Source organism: Watersipora subatra, chromosome 3 (genome assembly GCF_963576615.1).
Source record: "Watersipora subatra chromosome 3, tzWatSuba1.1, whole genome shotgun sequence".
Taxonomy (NCBI): Eukaryota; Metazoa; Bryozoa; class Gymnolaemata; order Cheilostomatida; family Watersiporidae; genus Watersipora; species Watersipora subatra.
In genome coordinates, this window is record NC_088710.1 from 51,029,145 (window position 1) to 51,052,550 (window position 23,406).

Sequence of the window (23,406 nt, forward strand, 5' to 3'; positions counted from 1 at the left end):
TATGCAAGCAAATCAATCTTTGAAGTACAAAAAAGTCACTCTGACAAAAGTCTTTTGAGCGCTCCAGTATTTACGCTCTAATCCTGACACTTGCTGTCAGTGCCACTTGACATCTATCTTTTACAGCCCGTCTGAAATTGTAACTAAAAATATAATTGATAATTCACAGGTTTTAGAAACAACCATTGCTGATAAACTATACATCTCGTAATAATACACGTATCGATGTCATAAACTAATGTGGAACATGTTGGCAAGCATACATATAATATATCTAGCTATAACAACATTTTTGGACATGTTGCAGTCACTTGAGATTTGAACGGTCTGCTATATTTTGCTGTATATATTTAGTGACACTAAGGTCTAAGCTGGTATCATCGCTTCATGTCACTGACGACATTTACTCTATTATAATTGTTAAAACAAATTGAATGATTTGAGAAGATACCAGGCATATCAGCAGGTTTAAATGATGGCAAGAAAGCATGTTGCATATTCATATTTCTCATGACATTTTTGTATTTTTAAGCAACCAAAAGCAGCTCTAGTAGTAAAACCGCAACTTTAATGTAAAATGGAAATATTATACGCAAATAAAAAGTCAAAACTTGACATGAAGTTTAATTGCAAGCAAACCCATAATTTACCCCATAAAAACCACCTTATGACAACCCAAATTTAATCAAATGCATGTATAAAACCATATTTACCTTATATTAAGAGATATTTAGCCTGGTAAACAACCATACTTAACCATATATAAAACCATATTTAACCACATATCACAAGTCATGTTTAGCCACATATAAAACCATATTTAACCACATTTAACAAGTCATGTTTAACCACATATAAAACCATATTTAACCACATATAACAAGTCATGTTTAACCGCACATATAAAATGATATTTAACCACATATAACAAGTCATAGTTAACCACACATATAAAACGATATTTAACCACATATAACAAGTCATATTTAACCACATATAAAACCATACTTAATCTTTGAGAACACTAAGAAAAGCTGCATATAAAAGCTTCTGTGGCTGAATAAAAGTAATCTTGCAAGTAGGTCATAGTGTTCATAGACATCAGCATAAGAGTAAAGGGCAGGTTGGAAAGCTTACTGGTGACACATTACTTGTCAATTACAACAGAGCACTGTGCCTGCATGTCACCCAATTCTTTGCATTCAAATGACGTTATGATAACGCAGTCACCAACTCTCTTGGCTGTGATGTCACACTCTACTTCCACTGTGGCTCCAGCATTCACATCTCTACAGCAATGTATAATGTTGGCTATTACATTTTCATTAAAAATTGCATAAGCTAAAGAAACTAAAAATTGCTCTGTACAAGTAAAAAATATATATATGTACTGAGTGCAGGAATACATATATCTGTATATCAGCTCACTATTGTACATACATATGTATGTGCCTATTTATATTTTGATATTAGAATGCAAGAACAATATAGATTTAAATAAATATATATTGAACTTTACCATATGTAGAACTAAAGCCACAGTGTTCAACATAGAATATCAACAGTTAGGATCTACAGCCTGATGCCTGCGTAAGCACAAAATTGTTGGCAATTAACCAAGATAAATACTATATCTAATTATCTACATATATAAATATATACATGTATATTATATATATATATTATATATTTATGTAACATAATATATATAATATATTGTATGAATTATATAAATATATAATATAATACATGTATTATATAAATTATATAGATATATAACATAATACATATATATTATGTATTTACATAATATAATATATATAACATATTATATAATATATATTATATTTTATATATATATTTATGTATATATATATTATTAATAAAGACACTTTTATACTATAATATAAAAATAAAAAATACTCAACTACAAATTTCTTATAAGCAGATGTAGATAGGCCCATATTATATATACAGTTATATATGTATGTGTGTATATATATTTAATAGTAGAATGCGACCAAAACCTTATATATAAGTACAAATATGAGACTGAAGAAAGCATCTAAACTCATATATGCATAATTTTACTTTACTATTCTTTGTTTTATTTATATTTTATTTTTATTTATATTATTTTTTGTCTCATGGTCTAATTTGCTTTGAGCGAGATCGACTGGTGATAATATAGTTCATATCTATCTATTTATCCAGGAACAGAATTGAAGATTTTAAGGTTGTGTCTATAAAACTAGACAAAACTTTACTACGGTTGGCTAGAACCCTTCACACTGCCTCATAACAACACCTGAACTTGTTTCAGAGCGTTTCTGCAGTGTATATAAGAGTAGCTAACAAATGCACTAAGGCGAAGACAAAAGTATCAGCAACTGAAAGGAAGCGGACAAGTGTCAAATCTAGAGCAAGACAAGATGTCATGGCGAACACTTACATCTTAGCGGATCCATAGTAGCCTTGCCTGAATAAATAAAATATGATTGGATTAGAAATAAATAATTATTTGCTGGTTAAAAAATGAATAGGTATATAAAGCTAAAAGTTATTTTACAATCAATTGCTTGTGAGCTGATGCTCTAAATATGCAATGGTTTGAGTTGACATGATATATACCTTAGACAAACTTTAATACAAAAGGGCTGAGTGGCTGCGGCTGGCTGCATTCTAATTATATCAAGCCCTATAATAGGCCTCTGTATACAGATATGATGCTAGCGCAGCTTAAAATGTCCTCCTATTCATAGATGGATGTTGATAGACTGTTCAACTACTTGAGACCAAAAGTTAATATCAAACATGTGCAACTTTGGTTAAACACTTTGGTTTGTGCGAGAAAATTATAACAAACGCTAATGATCAGAATATAAAAAACAAATTATGGTTTGCTGCAATAATATATTCATAATAATGCTTGCAATATATACATATTATGTAAAATCGGAAATAATTTTTTTACAAACATTTTAGAGGACTCAGAAATAGACCTCTCAAAGCCTTCAGTCCTTCATTGACTTGCGAGTACTGCTCCATGTTATGACAATTTAATTGTTTGGTGATGATTTTTAAGGTAAACGATTTAAAAATCACAATTGTTTAAAGAGATGCAATCGCATAAACGGTATAATCGTGTAATGTCTATTTATTTCATACCTGACGATTTTCAGAGTGATCCATACTGGAACTTATAGTCTTATATTTCACTCATTCCATGACCTGCTACACATACATTCATGAAATAAATTTTTCTAATTATCACCAACACAAAACAGTTTCTTCTTTAAGTTAATATATACAAAAATATTAACAAAAGATTTACAAGTTTTTTACACAATATTAATATCGCGATATATCGAAAATCATCTAGTGAGTGAATTTTACAAATCGCTCTAATTGCTTGGATGCTTCAAGCAGCAAACTACTTAACGCTTGAAGTGAGCGCTTAACTACTGATCTCTACACTTTATACTCAGTAAGGTTTCACATCCTGCCTAAAAGTTAGTCAAACTTCTACTTACTGAGATGAGATCTTGACGGGTTTGAGGTTTCCCGCTGCCTCAAAGTTGAACTCGCAGTTAGACAGCTGCTTGGCAAGAGGGTTTTGGAACTTGGCTTTGACAGTGAATGTCTCACCAACTCGAACCCTTTTCTTACTCTGACAAATTAAAATAAATAGTGGTGAAGACAAGACAGCTTAAAAATTAAAGGTAACGAATTATAGATATACAGTATTGTGAGTTTAAATAACATACATATAATAATACAGTAATACTTTGAGATACGAGCTTAATGCGTTCCAGGATCAAGCTCATATGTCAATTCACTTGTATCTCAAATCAAATTTTCCTAGATAAAAAAACTAAATGCACATTAATTCATTCTCAACATCAGAGAAAAACGCCTAAAAACAGGATATTGCAATGAAAAAACATGCTTTAGTTGTTGTAATTCACCACCTACACTATCAAAGTAACAAATACCTATCTAGCGGTTATGAATTGCGATGAAGAGGTACACTATTATTGACAGTACTGTATGGAGTTCTTAAATTCAAGACAGATGGTAGAGACTAGCGGAGTGAGTGAGACCTGACAGCAACATGTTCGGTACGCTAGACTTTTGTGACGCTACATAACATAAATTTTTAATTTAATTCAAATGAATTTAGCTTACAATGCACAGACTTAAAACCAAGTTGTAATCTTACACTAAACTTAATTTAAATTTTGTTTTTATTTTTTATATTTCCAGCTTGACTCTTTCCACACCTTTATCCAGCCTTTTTAAAGCCTTTTTGATCTGACGATAAAGACTGAGCGATGCTGTTCTTGTAACCGCCCTCTTGCGTACTAGCCACAACATCGCATATCCTCATATCTCAAATTTGTCTTGCATCTCAATGGATAATTTGCTCAGAATTTTCCTCATATCTCAAATTTCGTCTATGTTAGGACACGCGTAACTTAAAGTATTACCGTGCAATGCTGTTCTTATGCATACTGATAATACACCCAACTATTTTGTAAAAGAACTAAGAGCTGTGAACAGGTTACCGGTCTCAGTTCAGGTATGTAAGTTCTGAGTCTGAAGATATCTTGAAACGCAAAAACTTGTCCAGTTTCTTCGACGTATGCCAGATAGTTGACTCTCATAGCGTAGCAGCGACACAGCATCTCATGCTCGTAATCACAGTAACCCACATCCAATTTGAAACTCTCCTCTAAAAATGTTCATCAAGAATTTTGCACAATATACCATAGCATAAAGAAGATGCTTCTCCATTGATGCTGTTCAAAACATTGCCAACCAGTTTTGATAAAATTTGGTTAAAAATTATAAAGAGAACATAAAAACTTCAACAATTTTACGAAACTTTCAGGTGTAAAACGAACTGTTTTATTATACCACAAAACCGACAAAAACCTAGTTGGTCTAACTATACACTATATTTAAAATATATATTATGGATGTGCAACCAGCATGTAAACCTATAATCTAAATATATGACCTAAAACAGCATAATTATTTTTTATCTATTTATTCTAAGCTGATGAAGTCTGGCCAATGTTTGTTGCTCTGACAAGTCTAACAATAGCAAGGTAAAAAACTTTGAAAAACAAAAAAAAATTTTTATTGTATACCGTGGCTTTATGGTTTGTAAATATCTATCATTTCGGCAAACAGGTATTTAAAAGCATTTTAATTTCTCTGAACCTAGAATGATACAATCAGCCTTGAGATTCATTCTAAGACAGTTTTAAAGAATTGCAATCATCAGTTGTCACATACCATCTGATTGGCGGAAACTTTCTGTTCCGAAATAAAACATCATTTTTGTCAGCATGTGACCCATTAACATAGAATATTACAGAATATATTTCCCAAGCATAACTATAATTTTTTAGAAATTTTGTGTAATCGTCACTACAATAAAAACTGTGTCCATCTGTCTGTCTATCTATCTGAAACCATGCCTAGAGATAAGGAAAAAAGAGTGCTTTCATCTGGATTTAAACTCATGACTTTCAGCTTAGTAGCCTGACACTACCATCCGTGTGAATTGACCATCTTGTCATATTTTGGAATAGTTGAGCAGTTAGTTATTACACCTGACAGCCTCTCACGGGGCACCCGACTGTCAGGTTACTAGCATACTACAATATAAATCTCAATGCTTGTTGGTCTTTTGTTGGTCTGTCATCCCTGTGTCCAGTTACAGAGATGAAAATCTAGCAATGAAAGAGTCGCTTTACAGAAGATTTGACTTTGGAACCTCCAGGTCTGCGGATGAAATATCTAATACACTACAATACAATGTCTAACTGACCATAGCGAGGAATGGTTGGGATGACATTCATTACGTCGGTTAAAATACTCACGCTTGAAGCCCTTAGGATTATTAACTAGCACGGTTTATCATTACCCGCACGATTATTAGCACGATTATTAAGCTGGCTTCCATCATGGCTATTGTTTTAGTAAAGATTTAGACTACTAGCTTGCCAGGAAAGTTACTCAAATTAATTGGGTAACTATTTTATCACCCGTGCAACACTGGGCATTCAGCTAGTATACTGCAATACCATAGTTTGCTAATGTAAAAGCTAGTGATGCATAACAACTAACTAGAGTACGGGGCCATCCTCTTCTGAAAAGTTTCCTGTTTCAGTCTTGTCTTCTCGACTCCAGTGTTGTAGATTGATGACAAGGTGATCATCAGATTGACAGTTCTTTCCTCGCACGAAGACTTGTTGTGGGCTATCATACCAAGAGTAAATGAGCTTCCAACCAACATATCATCTATATCTTTAGCGGCAAACTTCACATCCTGCAAAAATAGCTTATTCAGAGTGAGCAGGTTTGAATAGAACGCACTGTATACAAAAGTAATGCAGTGTATTTTTAATACCAGTTTTTGGGTTACACTCATAACTAAAGCAATATATCATAGTGAGTTGCAACAATGGTATCATGCAATCCTACCTGGTCAAAATTTATCAGTTTTTATAAAACAAGATAGCTATGCGACCATCTTTCAAAACTGTTTACAATTTATAGCCTAACAATAACAACACAGGTCTATATTGAATAGACTGAAATATAATGTGAAATATATAATATGAAAATTCCCATTAATTTTAATATAGTATATCAACAATCACATAAATGTTCATTTAGAAACAAACTAAGGAAAGCTAACTAGTGTAGAGTGTACTAACCTCCGCTGCCTCTGAATTCCGGTAGATGACTGGCTTGGTAGAAAGCTTGGCAGCTCTCCATACCGACATTCTCTCTCGGTACGTTCCTTCAGGATATTTGTACTCATTGGTGATATCTACTCTGTCTGGATTGCAGTGATCGAGTGTGAAATCTCGACTGCTACCAATTGCTTTGGTACTGATATTCTTGCCAATCCTATATAGAAAGTAGTAAGTCTGTGTTCATAAATATATCCTAATCTTTATACAGTACTAGCTGAATGCCTGGCATTGCCTAGGTACTAAAAGTCTTTGCGCGGAAAATTTACCTTTATTTAACATATAACAACAGTTACCATTTTAACTTTGGAACTACATATCATAAGAAAAGTGTTTTGCGCAGTTCAAATAAATTGAGAAAAAAAATACAACATCTGCAAAGGTGTTTAAATGTGTAATAATTAACAAGTAATGGCTACATAAAGTCTGTTTTGCTACGATTACAATGAAAAATGATTTGGCAATGATACAATTAATACAAACTGAGAAAACAAAATAAAAATATGAACATGTTGAATTAATAATAACAATTAGTGCATAGAAGTGTGTGTATAAAAAAGATTAGTGTTGCAGCAGACGCTATTCATCAAAACTTTGAATACGACAATACTGGTACCTCTTGATACTGGTGCAAATGTAAAAATGAGATATTGGATTGTTTTCGGCTGATACTTTGCCTGACCGAATGGAGAGAGAATGTAGAGGCAGTTCCTACTCGAGATAATACAATTGTTCACGTAAAAAGTATTTAGCCTTTACATATTTAGCGATCAAACCTTAGGAGAAACTGGAAATAAGAGTGTAACGACACATTTAAAATTGAAACAGCACATTAGAAAATTACAAATTAAACAAATAAGTAATGGTAAACAAAACTCGCTTTTAAAAAAATTTCAACAAAATAACAAATGTAAAAGGCATCATTAAATAATAACAAAAAATGCATATTTAGCATGCGCAATCCCGAAAAGAATGTACAGTATATGGTAAGGACAATGGGAATGATGATAATGGCTTAACCTTAGTCGTGAATTCAAATTCAGTACGACGGTAATTTTTTGTTGCTATAACTGGACAGACGAACGACAGACAAACACTTTTATACACATTAATATACATATATATTAATATTAATATATTTATATACGGAGAGATTTATATACATAGACCAAAACTATAACAAAAGCCAGGTCTGTAATTTTGTCTGTCTGTCTGTCTGTCTGTCTGAAGCCACAAATGAAGGTTAAGAAAAAAGATTGCTTTCAAACCAATTTGAACTCACAACTTTTGGTTCACTAGACTGACACACACCACCTGCATCACTCAACCATGTACATTAGTGTGCTTTGGAATAATTATGGTTATTACACATGACGATCTCTCACTGCACACCCGGCTGCCTGGGTACTTGTTGCAGATACACTGCAAATGCTACTGTTCAAGCAATAGATTTAACTATTCGTTTTCAAAACAGATGTGAGATTCATAGTAACAAGAATGAAATGAATAAATAGGTAACTGTAACATACAGCTGTCAAGCCTGGTTCATGTACAATTCGCAATAGCTCAAAAGGCTGAAGTGAAACAGAAAGTTCCTCTGTCAAGGACAATTTATGTGAACGCTGTCTTTACGGAGCGCAGAGGCGTCGCCCCTCAATGTACAAAAATCTAGCAACACTGAACATTACACAAACAAAAATGCTCTACAATTCACACAAACAGCTTGCAAAGCGTCATGAGTAAATTTTTTTACCTTGTGAGTAGAAACCCTTCCTATTCCCTTTTTCAACAACTTTTATGTATGCACTCGTTACTGACTTCTAACAAGCCAAAGTTTTTATATGTTTTTTTGCAATCTATAGCAAAAGTGTGGCGCATTTTATGACTGGCTACTAACTGTGAACTAGGCGTTAGTTTTAATGATTAGACTCACACATCACGTTCCAAGATGTGGACCACTGAGCCATTCTTTCTTTTGATCCAATGAACTCTGTCAGCGTTGACTTCAGCAAAGATGAACGGTGTGTCGTGCGCTACACCAACGTCTCCCTGCTTGATCGCAGCGACAGGCGCGGGTCCAGCGCAATAGACACCTACAGAATACCCAGCAATATACCTTAAAATAGCATTTCCTGTCATTGAAGTCTGTATAAAAGTTGAGTAAATATATATTTTTATTAAACATTTGACTATGTGCCACCAAGTTTAAGACAAGAAAGAGATATGTTTCAGAATAATACAGATAGACTCTCTTAAACAAAACATCTCTCGAGTTGTGAGCTCAGTATTAAATATTGTTAATGACTAGCTTTACAAAAGTCTGTCATATCAGTATTTGAAATTTCAAAAGCAATGATACCTAATTTATCTCACAAATATGATTAGTTTAGAAATGTTTATAGTTATAACCTAAACAAATTGTGTTTTGCAGTTGATTTTCCTTATAAGGTCATAAGAGCAGTGCAATATATTGGTCCTTCGCACCTGACATCAAATACTAGTAAACATATTACATAAATTACCATTGCTGGTCTCTTGAGGAGTGGAGTCCACCACCTGCCAGCCTCCATAACCTTCTTGCAAGTCCGGCCTGGTCATCCAGCACTCGTTCCACACATGAAAGTTCCACACAGAATCCGTGTCCAGCTCTATAATGCATTATAAATTAAGAATTCAAAACAATACAAGTTACTAATATGTATTAAAATGAAGAATAAGTAGCCTCTATTCCTAAAGTTAAAATAAGTCAAGCTGTCGCAGAAGGGAAATATACACCATCTATATAAATATAAATCTCAGTGCTTGTCTGTTGGTCTGTCATCCGTATGTCCAGTGATAGCGATAAAGTTATAAGAACGAAAAATCCGCTTCGCAATGAAATTCATCTCACGCCCTCCAGTTCTGCAGACAGGCGTGCTATCTTATGCCTACACTACGCTTCCAACTGGCCATACTAGTACTGCATTAGATGCAATTGAATTTGGTTGTCAAACTGGAAGCGCTTCACAAATTGCCAAAAAGTGTGAGCACTCCTTATTATTGTTTTTCATTTAGCAACATAATTATTTCTTTATTGCAAGCTTATAGGCATTTTCTGTTCATTTAAACCATTTATCTTATTAAATACTCTAAACATGTCAAAAAAGCGAACACAAAATTACCTGTAGTACAGTTTTGATCTGAAAGAGGGTAACAAAATTAACTGTGAACGAGAAGATGATCATAAAAGAGTATTGAAGGTAATGAGATGGAAAGTTTCAGTCCTATATTGAAGGATTTGTTCAATTATATATTATGATTTTATAAAAATGGTGGAGGTAAGGTTAGTAATACTAATAATAATCTATTTTTTAACAACAGCAGTGTCTGTCTGTCTATTTGTTTGTTCGTCTGTCAATTGGTCTGTGTGTTAAAAGTCAAGGTTAGAGGTTAGGATAAAATAAAATTATGACAGTATAAATATTAAATATAAAATAAAATCATGTTATAGGTTATTTTTGACGTATAGAGAAAGCATTACAATGGAATTTTTTTCACTCACCATTTTTTTAGGTAAAGGCAGTTTCTGATCAATAAATAGGAGTCAAGAATAGAGCCTTACAACATACCTATATCATGGACATATATGGCATATATCTACCAGCACCAGTGTTTATATCAAAGGACAACTGTGTGTGGGTCTTAGCATAATCAGGAATACACAGAAATTAAAAATTTATGCTGAACAACCTAAATTTGCCAAAACAACAAGATACAGGCAGCAGCAGAACCAATATAAAACACTCATGAGCATGGTTGTTTCTTCGGAAATTTTATAGATATCAGCTTCACCTTACTTTTCAAACAATTACAGGTGCCTGGAATTATAGGTGTCTGGAATTACAGGTGCCTGGAATTATAGGTGCCTGGAATTACGTATGTTTGCATAATTTTGTGTGCAATTCGTCGTTTAGCAATTTAAATAGAAGGCTGAAAATTGGTGATTTCACAAGGTGCATTTTAAAAAAAAGGTGTTTTTTCAGATATAAATCATTTTATTATTATATGAAATTTAAATAAAAAACATCATTTTGTTGATGACTACCAGAGCTAATAAAAAGTTATACCTGTATACATACTAAAAACTAAACAAGCTGCGGCACACATACATTATTACATTTACTGATACCAGTAGCAATAATAGAGGAGTGTAACAGCTCAGGAATTATTGTTACAGCTGTTTTCAATTGTTTAATGAAATAATAAAACAACATTGATGATAATTCACGCCATTTTGCTAAATATATACTTCCTTTCTTAAATATTTTTTAATCAATGGTTCATCAAATATTTACAAATACCAGTGGTATAGGATTTGAATTGTTAATTTTAGGTTGTATGTAGTTTGATTTGTTAGATACCATTTGACCGGTGATTTGATTTTAAGGTTTCTCTTTGACTCTGATTTATTGATCAGAAACTACTTTCACTTCAAAAAAATGGTAAGAGAAAGTTTGAAACAATTTCTATTGTAATGCTTTCTCGCTACTTGAAATATATACAAAAACATGGTTTTGTGTTCTATTTATATTTTCTACATAAATTTTTAATCAAATCAGTTTGTAAAATATTTTATTTGATTAAAAAGGTAATTTGAACATAGATCTGTCAGTCACTGTTGTAAATACACGTACAGTGTATATATATACTACCTGGCATAGGTTGCATTCCCTTCCAATGCACATCAATCGTAAGGCTGCCATCAGTGTCATGAGCGGATTCAAAGTTACTCACACACCTGGTTGGTATACCAAGGGCTCTGCAGATGGAGTTGAGAACACCAGCGAAGACCCAGCACTGGCCGTATTCCACCTGTCAAATGTCAAATGTCATTCACCTGGTCAGCTGAAACTACTACTAACGCTTGTAAATATGTTTGCCATCACAATTGTACAGTACAGTCAACATGTCTGACTCACTGGTTTTCCACCTCTCTCCATGTACTTTTGAAGAATGGCCACACTACCGATCCATGAAGTAGGAGATACTCCACCTGCATAATTTTCATCCCACCTTCCTGTCAATACTCCATAATCATCCGAGCTATTCACCTACAACACCATGCGTGTGTTTATTCATGCATACTGAACATTATACAGTACCTTTTCTTCATATATGCTTATTCATAAACACCGGTAGAATAAATGTGGAGAAAATTTTATGAAACAAACCTGCAAAAATACCATAAATGCAAAACGAATAACAAAGAGACAAAGTGGATCAGTTTTATCTTTTTATTTATTTTACATACAAGAGCAGAAAGCTTTCTGCTAACAGCAATCGGGTTCCCTCTGAATGTATCACACAGATGCGTTCTCTTGTTGAGAAGGAACAGAGCAGCTTCAAGAACACAACTCTCAAATTGTCCAAAATTCCAAGGTCTGCCGAATATCTGTAAAGTATTAGTCAAAGATTACGAATACTTTATAACACACTGTGGGTAATGAAGGACAACTTAGGTAGGTATATATGTTTAAGAACAATAAAATTAAGCTATCAAAATTATCAAAAAATCATAAACGTCAAAACAATTAATTTAAAGAAAAAAATCTGATTTGTTGGAAAAAACATGATTTTTTTCTATCCCTGTAACAAAGCTACTTGGCAGCAGTGTTGTTGCTAGTAGTTGGTGAATTAAAATATATAATGACTAGACTAAATAGTAGAAATCCGGTTCAATTGAGTTAATAATTGCTGCGTATCCATGCTTTACTTGCTTTCACTCCGAATCTTATAAACAGTAAAATCCGAATACATTTGATGCCATTTCGCGTCTCAAAATTTCTGCAAAGGCATTCGCTGTGAGAAAGTTTACTTTAACAAGTTTTTTTAAGGATGCGTGAAGGAGCATCGTGAGTCTTGGAAAGATCTATAAACATAGTAGAACTTTGAATAGTTGAAATAGTAGGGTGCGAATTTGTCGGCAACGGGCAACTCAGAACTCATTCCAAGCATGGAAACACAATGAATGAATGAAATGACAGTCTGGTTTTACGCAAGTCATACGGACCAGCAGGTGTCAAAGAATAAACAATTGGCAAAGCATCAAGAAAAACCTCTGGTTAAACATATTGAACTGGTGAAAGATTTTTCTAAGAGACAAATGAGAATAGTCTGCAAGGCAGACAAAACCAACTTGAAAGTAAAAGCTGACGAATAACAATTAACAATTTTATCATCGTCTCAACTAAAAATCTTGATAAAAAATTCAAGTCTGGGGCTCATTCAAGAATTATGTGGTTTAGTCTCACTTATCTGAGTTTTAAGTATACGGTTTACTCTTTCTGTTTGGATGCCGTATAGTGATATTAAATAAAAGTCTTATCAGCAATTCATGCTTTTTGTAATAAAAATTTCAAAAACCTTGAAACAAACATTTTGCCAGTTAAGCTTTGGGGTTGCTGTAAGCCTTTGGTTTGTCTGTGGTTTAATTTGCTGTTTGGTTTGTTGAAGTTTGTAACTTCAAATTTAATATACAACCAACCTGTTTCCAGTTGCCGGTATAGATTTTGCCAGTGTCATTAAGTACATACTCTTGTCTCCACTCCTCTTTCTCCATGTACACTGGGTCCTCTACAAGTGAAAAATGAGATATCATAGTGTCCTACCAAGCTTGCAAGCAAGCCAAAAGATGGTAGGAAAAATGTTTTTGATACAAATTAAAACATGTAGGGAATGTATGTAAATAGAGTGTGAATTGCAAATCAGAAACCAGCATAGATGCTGAAAGTATATGGGAAAACCTGATGATGCAGTCTTTAATAAGTCAGAGTATATTTTATCTATCAAACCATACAGTAAGCCTTCTATAACTAATTCTATGCAAGAATTGTTATTATTAATTCAACATATTCAGGAATTTTATTTTGTTTTCTCAGTTCGTATTAATTGTACATTACTGAATCATCTTTTATTGTAATCGTAGCAAAACAGACTTTATTTAGCTATTACTTGCTAATTATTTCACATTTACATTTAAACCCTTTTACAGTTGTTTTATTTTTTTTAATTTGTTTAACCTGCACAAAACACTTTTCTCATGATATGAAGTTTGAAAGTTACAGTTATTTGACAAAGTTTAAAAACCTTTACAGTTGTTTTTATTTTCGCTATTAATTTATTTCAACTACACAAAACACTTTTTTCATGATATGTATTTTGAAAGTTAGAATGGCAAATGCTGTTATATGTTAAATACAAATCAATTTTCTGTGCAAAGACTTTTTTATTACCCAGGCTAGGCCGGGTAGTACAGCTAGTTAAACCATATAGTAAGCCTTCTATAACTAAATCTCAACCTTTTTATTTCTGCCTGGCTACTCACCTCTGCACCAGCTATTGAACAGGAGGTAGCACTCTGCATTGACACTGTCTGACATCAGACTCACAACATCCCCACAATTATCGAATGCGATTGTATCGAACTGAAACTTCCACTTGCCGACAGCGCAGCTAGCCGGACTCGTTATGAACAGCTCAACCTATAACGATCAACATCAGCCATAATATTGTTACAAGACATTCAAAAGGCTACAAGTGAGAGTGCAATAAAATATGTGATTAGCATAAACCCATAACAACATAACGCATAATGACAGATAAAATACTTTTACATAATTAGTATGCTATGAATACTGATATGAGCAAGATTTAAACTTAAGCACAAAAATATTTAAAATGACGTCATAAGAAAAAAACAAGTTAATATAATTGGTAAGCTTTTAGCAATAAGTACTATTCATGTATACACGCTACTATGAAGTACATTTTAAAAAACTACTTTATCAAATAGTCAAACAATATATTTTAATGCAACCATCCAAGCAATTGAGATGTTACAAGTACAGGTACAGCTACATGATGTGTGTATTTCTACAACCGCTATAAAAATATTTTATTCTTTACTTTGTAGAGGTCTGGAGAAGGAAACTATATGAAGTGTAAATATTACCCTGTTTGTAGATACACAGCCAACACGCACGGACCAGTCACTGAGAGCATCCACTCCAGTTATCATTTCGTTGTAAGTTCCTTTGCTACTCAAAGGCTCTGTCCCTAAAACAGCATACAACTTCTACATGTTCTTAGACTCTGATACAAAGTTGAGATAACAGCAGAAAATACAATTAAATTAAGAATTAATTGGTTGTTTAATTTTACATTAATAATGAAAGCGATTAATTCACATTCAAATTCTGCAGTAAATTATCAAATCGATTCGTAAAATAATTGCATTAATAATTAAACTAATGAATTAAATATGGATTAAATTTAATTATGCATTAAATTAATAAAAAAATCTATTAACTAAGCTCATTAATAACTGAATTGGGAAAATAATTTTTTTCAAAATTATTTATTTAAAAATTTGCTCACTATATTATCATCTAAGCATTTCAAAGGCAGAGTTGCTCACTATATTATCATCTAAGCATTTCAGAGGCAGAGTTGCTCACTATATTATCATCTAAGCATTTCAAAGGCAGAGTTGCTCACTATATTATCATCTAAGCATTTCAAGAGCAGAGTTGCTCACTATATTATCATCTAAGCATTTCAAGAGCAGAGTTGCTCACTATATTATCATCTAAGCATTTCAAAGGCAGAGTTGCTCACTATATTATCATCTAAGCATTTCAAGAGCAGAGTTGCTCACTATATTATCATCTAAGCATTTCAAAGGCAGAGTTGCTCACTATATTATCATCTAAGCATTTCAAGAGCAGAGTTGCTCACTATATTATCATCTAAGCATTTCAAAGGCAGAGTTGCTCACTATATTATCATCTAAGCATTTCAAGAGCAGAGTTGCTCACTATATTATCATCTAAGCATTTCAAGAGCAGAGTTGCTCACTATATTATCATCTAAGCATTTCAAGAGCAGAGTTGCTCACTATATTATCATCTAAGCATTTCAAGAGCAGAGTTGCTCACTATATTATCATCTAAGCATTTCAAAGGCAGAGTTGCTCACTATATTATCATCTAAGCATTTCAAAGGCAGAGTTGCTCACTATATTATCATCTAAGCATTTCAAGAGCAGAGTTGCTCACTATATTATCATCTAAGCATTTCAAAGGCAGAGTTGCTCACTATATTATCATCTAAGCATTTGAAAAAAACTGCATTAATCATTAAATTTAGAACTAACCAACCTAAGAACTTTGCACTAAATTAAATTAATAAAAATAATTTAATGACTAATTGAATGCAATTATTAGTGTGCATTATTAATTGACCACAGCCAAACCTTGATACGTGTAACACAGTGTTTTAAAAAGATTTACTTGCTCTATAAAATATGCTCAAAAAGAATATTAATTTAAATGCTAACTTAATGGTTGGTTCATCTTAGCAATCTAATATGCCTTCTATACTACACAAAAACTTTAGTGTCATTACTAGAAATTTGGGATAGCAAAACTACTGACCCGATTAAATGGCCATCATTGCCTTGTATATATGTACATGCCAGACTTATGCCAGGCATTTTATAAAATGCAAGTATAAACACTGACATATGTATCTGCTTAAAAGATGAACTTACACCAAATTCTAGTAGATTCCATCAGAAAGTACTGATATTTTTTATCGTTTTCGATAGTTTTTGATGTTTGAAGTGTTCTGACTGCCAAGATATTTTAAGATTAAAATTAAATAAAATTGATCGCGGTTAAAACACTCTAAAGAAAATATGTGCCGTAATGACGCACGATGCGCGGCTGCTCGTTTCTTTCATTATTGATATTGGCTAGTGCATCCAAATTGAAGTGTTACAAATCTCTATTCTGATTGGCTAGTGCATCTAAATTGAAGTGTTACCCATCTTTATTCTGTCAGCCGCTTTGCCAAAGTGCAGCTATAGATGTAATAATCGCACTTTCGCTTGACTGGAGTGTTTTAACTGCGATTCAATTTTGTCAATTTTAATTTTGAAACGTGTGGGCAGTCAAGTTATCTCAAATATCAAAAGCCAGCGCAAATAATAGAAAAAACCGATACTTTCTTACTAAAATTTTGTAGAAGTTCATATTTAAGCCATGTCAGTATCATAAGTAGAGGAACTAACCGAACTTTGCGATAACTCTAATATGATCGTCCTCTGTGTATTTCCTGTTTGTTTCAACAAACACCCCAAACTCTTGCCCTCTTCTGACCACAAGCTTGGCAGAGCAGTACTGCTTGGTTATGTCATCCAAGTAACCATCCTGGACCACCTCATACCTTGAAATACAAACAACGAACTTTTTCATGTGTTCCGCAACGTTTCGTCATGATTATACAAGTAAATTTCATGTGTATTCAAATAAACTGAAGCAGCAATAAGCGCTGCACTGCTGACGTCAGGCAGAACCACACTTTTTTTACTTAACACATCTTTTTAGCCTTCTGATCATTTAATTATAATAACTCAGCTCCGCTGTTGCTGCCAGACACTCACAAGCATGTAAATATGGTGAATCAGGGTTTGTATGTAGCAGAATCGTTATACATGCAACTCACAGGTTTTTAAGTGGAGGCATTGCTAGTTCATAACTACTATTAGAGATTTTCTTAGCAAACAGTAAAAACCACAGCATAGCTTGGAAAGAACTAAAACAAAAATGACTTATTTTTAAGATTGCTTCATATGCAACACATACCTATAACCTATAGTGAAAGTACAGAAGAATGGAAACACAACTTCCAGCATCTACTATAGCAGTACTTCAATAAATGTTAATTTGAAAAAGTAGCCATTTCACCTTTCAAATATTTGTGTGTAAAAAAAGAATTGTCATGGCTGTTAAATTGTAATGTTAACAAAGCTCCAAGGTCTTATAAAATCTAAAGTTTAACAGGCAGTCCCTTGACAACAAACAAATCTACTTAGCAGTTTTGACACATTTTAGGCAAAATCTTAATAAAATAGTACGCAAAGCTCATTGATGTTCTCAATTAGATAAATAATTTATTGTGATCTCCTATAAACTATAAAACTTGCTTGAAAAAATTACCCTTTTTGTTGGAAGGATTAGCAGTTATTTGTAATTCTTAAATTAGTCCATGAAATATATGAGCTAATTGTAAACTGAACTTTTATCGCTAAAATTTAAAATGTGCCTGATTAGAAAATCATTGTTTTACAAATAAAATACTTTGTATAAGATGACTGCGCACACTTTACTAAATTCTATAGTCACAGGTTTTTAGGAGGAAACTGTTTTAAAACATCAAAAGATTTCTACATAAAAGAGGTAGATATTCCGCACTGCAGTAAAAAGACAAAACCTCATAGTACATGTAGACTGTGAGTTAATGGAAAATAGGGACGGGAAATCACTAGCCTTACTTGTCAGTGTGATGACAAACTGCATTGGTTTCTATACACAAGTCTATGCAGGCAATCTTCAGTAGAGGAGGAGGCACAGGCCCTGTCACAATAGAGTAACGGTGACTATTAGCCTAATGAAACTCTTGATATACAGTAGCACAGATTTCTTGAAGAGTGTTAGAAAACAAATGCTTCAAGCAAATATCATCTGCAGCAGACGAATATATAAAGAACAGGTGCAGCTCTTAAATGATATTATTCATAAAATTTAGTCATGAAAAATAAAAGTAGAGCTGGTTTTAAAATCTTGAAGCAATAAATACCGTGTGGACACTTGGTGGATGGAAAAACAGAAGATGGAGGAGCCTTGACATGGAAATGGCTGTGATGTCCTTGACCAAACTTGACATTTTTTCTCCCTATAGAAAGTAACGATATTAGCATATTGGCTAAACAGTTCAAGATATACATTGTCATTGTTTTCCTGAGAACATGGTATTAATAATAAGTTTGTTTTACTTTTCAAAAATCTTCAAAACTGAAATTAATTTTATATGAAAACAAACACTAAATTTTTAAAGAGTAATAACCCTATAATTAGCTACAATGTTTCATAAAAAGAAAAATTTAAATTGTTGTTTTTAATAAGTGGAATTGTTAGATGAAATTCCAGCTTGATACTGAGTTGATGCAACTATCAACCTTTTAAAAAACTTCAAAAAATTTACCTTGCATTATGATGCAGTGTAATCTTTTTTAGTTTTCTCAAATATTGGTTGGTTGCTTTTTGGAGACTAGAAACTTTTTGGAGAAAATATGTAATAACTGCAATGGTTCTCTCTAATAAAAAAGATAACTAGCAATGAGGATTTACAGACAACATGAGAGGTAGCGTAGGTGATTTTTACAGTTTAATCCTAAACCTGTAAAACCTGACCTGTCAGCTGGCAGCTGGACAGTTGACGTGCCAGTTTCTTGTCTTGCCCATCAAAATGTTTAATGGGAATGTCATCGCAAGTACTGCTTCCTATAGAGGAATCTTTAAATGTAATTGGTATATGTGTGATGTCAGACTTCGAAACTGGTGGGAAAAAGGGCTGATGATGGTGCTGCCATGGGTAGGAAGATGAATTGTGTCCATATCTCACATTGTAGTAACTTCTATAATAATATGGCAAGTTATTACATTGTTTCAGTGCACTTTAACCCTACAAGCCAGTGAGAAATGCCATTGATTATGCTTCTTGCTCCGTCTCTTTCTCTCTCCTCTCTCTCGCCCTCTCTCTCCCCCTCTCTCTCCCCCTCTCTCTCCCCCTCTCTCTCCCCCTCTCTCTCCCCCTCTCTTCTCGTCCCGCTCTCTTCCCCCTTCTCTCTCTCCCCTCTCTCTCCCTCTCTCTCACGCCCTCTCTCTCCCCCTCTCTCTCCCTCTCCTCCCTTCCTCTCTCCCCTCTCTCTCCCCTCTCTCTCCCCTCTCTCTCCCCCTCCTCTCTCCCCTCTCTCCTCCTCCCCTCTCTCCTCCTCTCCCCTCCCCCTCTCCCTCTCCCCCTCTCCTCTCCCCTCCCTCTCTCCCTCCCTCTCTCTCTCTATCTCTCTTTCTCTCTTTCTCTCTCTCTCTATCTCTCTCTCTCTCTTTCTCTCTCTCTCCCCCTCCCTCTCTCCCTCCCTCCCTCTCTCTCTCTCTCTCTCTCTCTCTCTCTCTCTCTCTCTCTCGGACATAAGCTGTTAAACAGCTTACATTGAGAGTCATATAGCAATTTGTCGAGCAATCATTAGACCATGTTAATTTCTGACATTTGCCACTCTGTTTCAATGTTCTTAATTTTGAAGCGCATTTTAAAACCGAGTTTCTCAAAAGTAAATCTTTAGTATAAGTATTAACTGTTTATTTATTGATGTAGCTTTTTTATCCTTCTTTACATCAACTTCTGTAAAAATACTAGCTTAACAATATGTAAAGAAACTGGTTTAACTAGTTTTATATGAATAACTGTATCGATTTTCTGATAACTTATGTTAGTTTTAAATTATAGTAGTCCTTAAGGCAGTACTGTGCTTTTTATAACACTTTTCAGAGTTCTGTTGAATGTAGCATAGATCATCAAACTTATTGTAGTTCTTATTTTTAGAAAACCAATCAAAAAACTTAATAAAAACGTGTTTATCTCTTACTTTAGCATGCTTATATAACCTGTAAAATATTTTTAGCTCAGCAAATTATTATTTTCTTCCTGCTTTACCAGTTTTACAACCCAGTGCGATGGTTTGCACCAATGTAACAGACAATTCCGGGGTGTTCCTTTACCTTAAAAATTAATTTAGAAGTAAATGAATTGTACTATTCTAGGACAGACTACCACACTATTAGGTCTGTGCCAGTATATTGTCAATACAATCCATCCCCTAATTGTGATCACCTCAACACATGAATCTTCCAAGATACAATGTAAAATGTGAGTAGATATTTGACTCTCCGCCTGAAGTGATTTCTAACATACAACTTTCAAAATTTAGCAAAACATTTCTCTGTTGTAAGCAAAAGTGGAGAAACTCGCAAAAATTAATAACAAATTGCAAGAAACGAAGATAATCAAAAACATAAACTAAATTTGTTTAAACTTGACCTTAGGTTTGAGCTACTCTGACATCTTTATATTAACAGCTCCTCATCTAAGCTTATTTATTACTGATCTTCCATTTCCTTTCTTTATAAAGAAACAACAATAAAAACCTCTTCTTATGATCGTAATTGTTTTATTTATTTAGCTTTTTGCATAGACTTTAGTTTTTTACATTAATTTTTTTATATAATTTTAAATAGTGAATTTATTTTAGCGTCATGGAATATTACTTGTAATATTTTTTATTAGATTTTGGGTGTTGTGAAATTATTTATACAAAAGACAATATATTTTTATCAAATATTTATTTCAACATATAATAGTTTCAACGCGTGAAGCAAGTCTTAGAGTGAATAAAGGTTGTGTGTATATGTTTGGCTGCATATCACATCGAAGATTCCTCACACAATTCTAGCCATCAACCTCTTCAATAAAGGTTTTTCTCCAAAACTATTAACTTTAAGCTATATGATATTTTACTTAAGGTGCATGTTTAGTAAGCCTTATAATATCAAAAGACACCAAAAACATTACACTTTTTTATGCTGAGACTAAAATGGTATAGGCAATTTCTCACAGAGAGAAAATGAAGATGCTAGCCAGTCTACATTACCTCATAGCTGATGAGTGGTAGAATTTGTCGGGGGTATGATCGTACCCATAGTAGTATTTGGAACTCATCTCGTCGGCACTCAGTCCTTGAACTGAAATATGTTTACTATTATTCAATGCAACCTAAATTGAATATGATGTAATGACACATGTGCTGCATCTTAATTTATACATATACAAAACTCAGTGTTTGTCTTCTGTCTATTTGTTAAACTCTGTGTCCAGTTACAGTACCTAAAATCTAGCAATGAAAAATCTGCACAGCACTAGATTTGATCTCAGTACCTCCAGATGTAGAGGCAGCAAACTTAACCATTAAGCTACACGGAAAACAATGGATTCATCAGGCAAATAGTCATTACATTGGTTAGGATACTCATGCTTAGAGCGCTTGCTTCGGGTTAATAATTTGCGTTGTTGACTGTTACACATAATGATTGTTAAGCTCGTATTTAGTAAAGATTTGTTGTTTTAGTAAAGATTTTGGTAAAGATCTAGCTCTCCAGGTAAGTTACTCAAATTCATTAGGTAATTATTCTTTTACTCGTGCAAGGCCAGGCATTCAGCTAGTATACTGCTAAAAAGAGAATAGTTTTACGCCAAACAAACAAAAGACCTACACTTAAAATTTGACAGTAAAACTCAAAACTTTGAAAAACTTTCTAGAGAGTGTTCAGCACACATTAAATATTAAATAGGACTTTATTACAGTTATCAATAAGCTAACGAAGAATTTATACAATAATAGCACCTTGGAAGTCAGTCGCACCCTGAGTGATCATCATGTGTGTCACTAACTACCGACACAGCTATCTTCTAGCAAAGGAAGGTGATCGAATTTCGCTAGTGGTAGAGTGTTAGTCTAGCAAGATGAGTGTTGTGAGTTTGATTCCTGCTTACAGTAACCTTTTATCTCAACCTGCATGTGGCTGAAGAGTATGACACACAGCGAATAAACACACACGTTATCATATCAAATATTATATTGTAGTTAGTAATAACTCCTTTATTATATTTATATTAAATACATCATTGCGACTAGTAACACTTTTCAACTAGATATCAAAAGTTTAAAGAAACTCACAGAACTCAATGCTCGTTCGTAACTGCTATCTTGATGAACCGCTGCGTTGAACAGCTTTGAATAAAATAATGCAGTAGAGTTGGTTCCTTCCTATTAATACACTCATGATGGTAACTAATGCATATGCAAATATATTCCTAACAACATCCTTCATAGTCATCATTAATGTAGCAATACTTCCAATCATAAGGCAGCATATGCATTTGCAGTTGATGCTGCCAGTCATGCGTGCAGCCATGATGGATGAACAGACAAAACAGGATGAATGAAATTACTACACAGGGTTGGATTGAAGACTCCTATACACAAGCTCATGCACCCTGTGTAACTATTAATGTGATTTATTAATATTTATCAGTTATTATGTAATAACTTTTATTATATTTATTAATTATTGCAATTTTGTCTAAATATCCAATAGATCTAAAAGGTGAAGGCTATGTAGTTGGTGTTTCAGAGCTTTTTAGTTCTGTTTTCCTGATTTTAACTATGAACTAATTCCAGACAAGTTTGATGATGAAATATATTACTACAGTTATAACAAAAAACACTTTTGAATTAGTAAAAATATTGAGCGACATTAATAATGATAGTACTTTATTTTGTCAATAAATCAATTAATAATTAATGATCAATGATCAGTAAATAATTGAGATCTTTCACCATTTTTTTTTCAATATAAAATTATTCCTTCAGTAAAATTAATTTTTGGTGCCAGCTATTCTTGTAACCACTTATCATAGACTTTAGGCAGCTAATAGACTCACAGTTGTCGTTACATGTAACAGTAGCAGTTGTTTTTCATCAACTCCGGCAGCATTGACAAGCACTTGACATCTTTCTTATGATAAATAATTGTTTAAAAATTGATAGTGCTTTTCAAAGAAAAGAATTTTATGATAACTGTTTAAAAATTTACATTTTTTAAGAACAATATGGCTAAAAACTATAAAAATGTTTACA

The 23,406-nt window shown here is 33.4% G+C and overlaps 1 protein-coding gene across 1 annotated transcript; it reads right to left on the minus strand.

Moving 5' to 3' along the window:
* Positions 1-498: 498 nt before the first annotated feature.
* Positions 499-22,500, minus strand: LOC137389832 (hemocyte protein-glutamine gamma-glutamyltransferase-like). Its single transcript, XM_068075963.1, has 20 exons — positions 22,444-22,500; positions 21,361-21,451; positions 19,067-19,290; positions 18,453-18,548; positions 18,148-18,229; positions 16,885-17,039; positions 14,764-14,867; positions 14,137-14,293; positions 13,297-13,385; positions 12,064-12,204; positions 11,732-11,863; positions 11,465-11,624; positions 9,296-9,421; positions 8,707-8,866; positions 6,735-6,930; positions 6,142-6,343; positions 4,569-4,735; positions 3,534-3,670; positions 2,453-2,479; positions 499-1,289 (listed from the first exon to the last, which is right to left on the minus strand). Exons 2-20 carry the CDS (start codon positions 21,426-21,428, stop codon positions 1,148-1,150), a joined length of 2,565 nt encoding a protein of 854 aa, XP_067932064.1. The 5' UTR covers positions 21,429-21,451; positions 22,444-22,500; the 3' UTR covers positions 499-1,147.
* Positions 22,501-23,406: the final 906 nt, after the last annotated feature.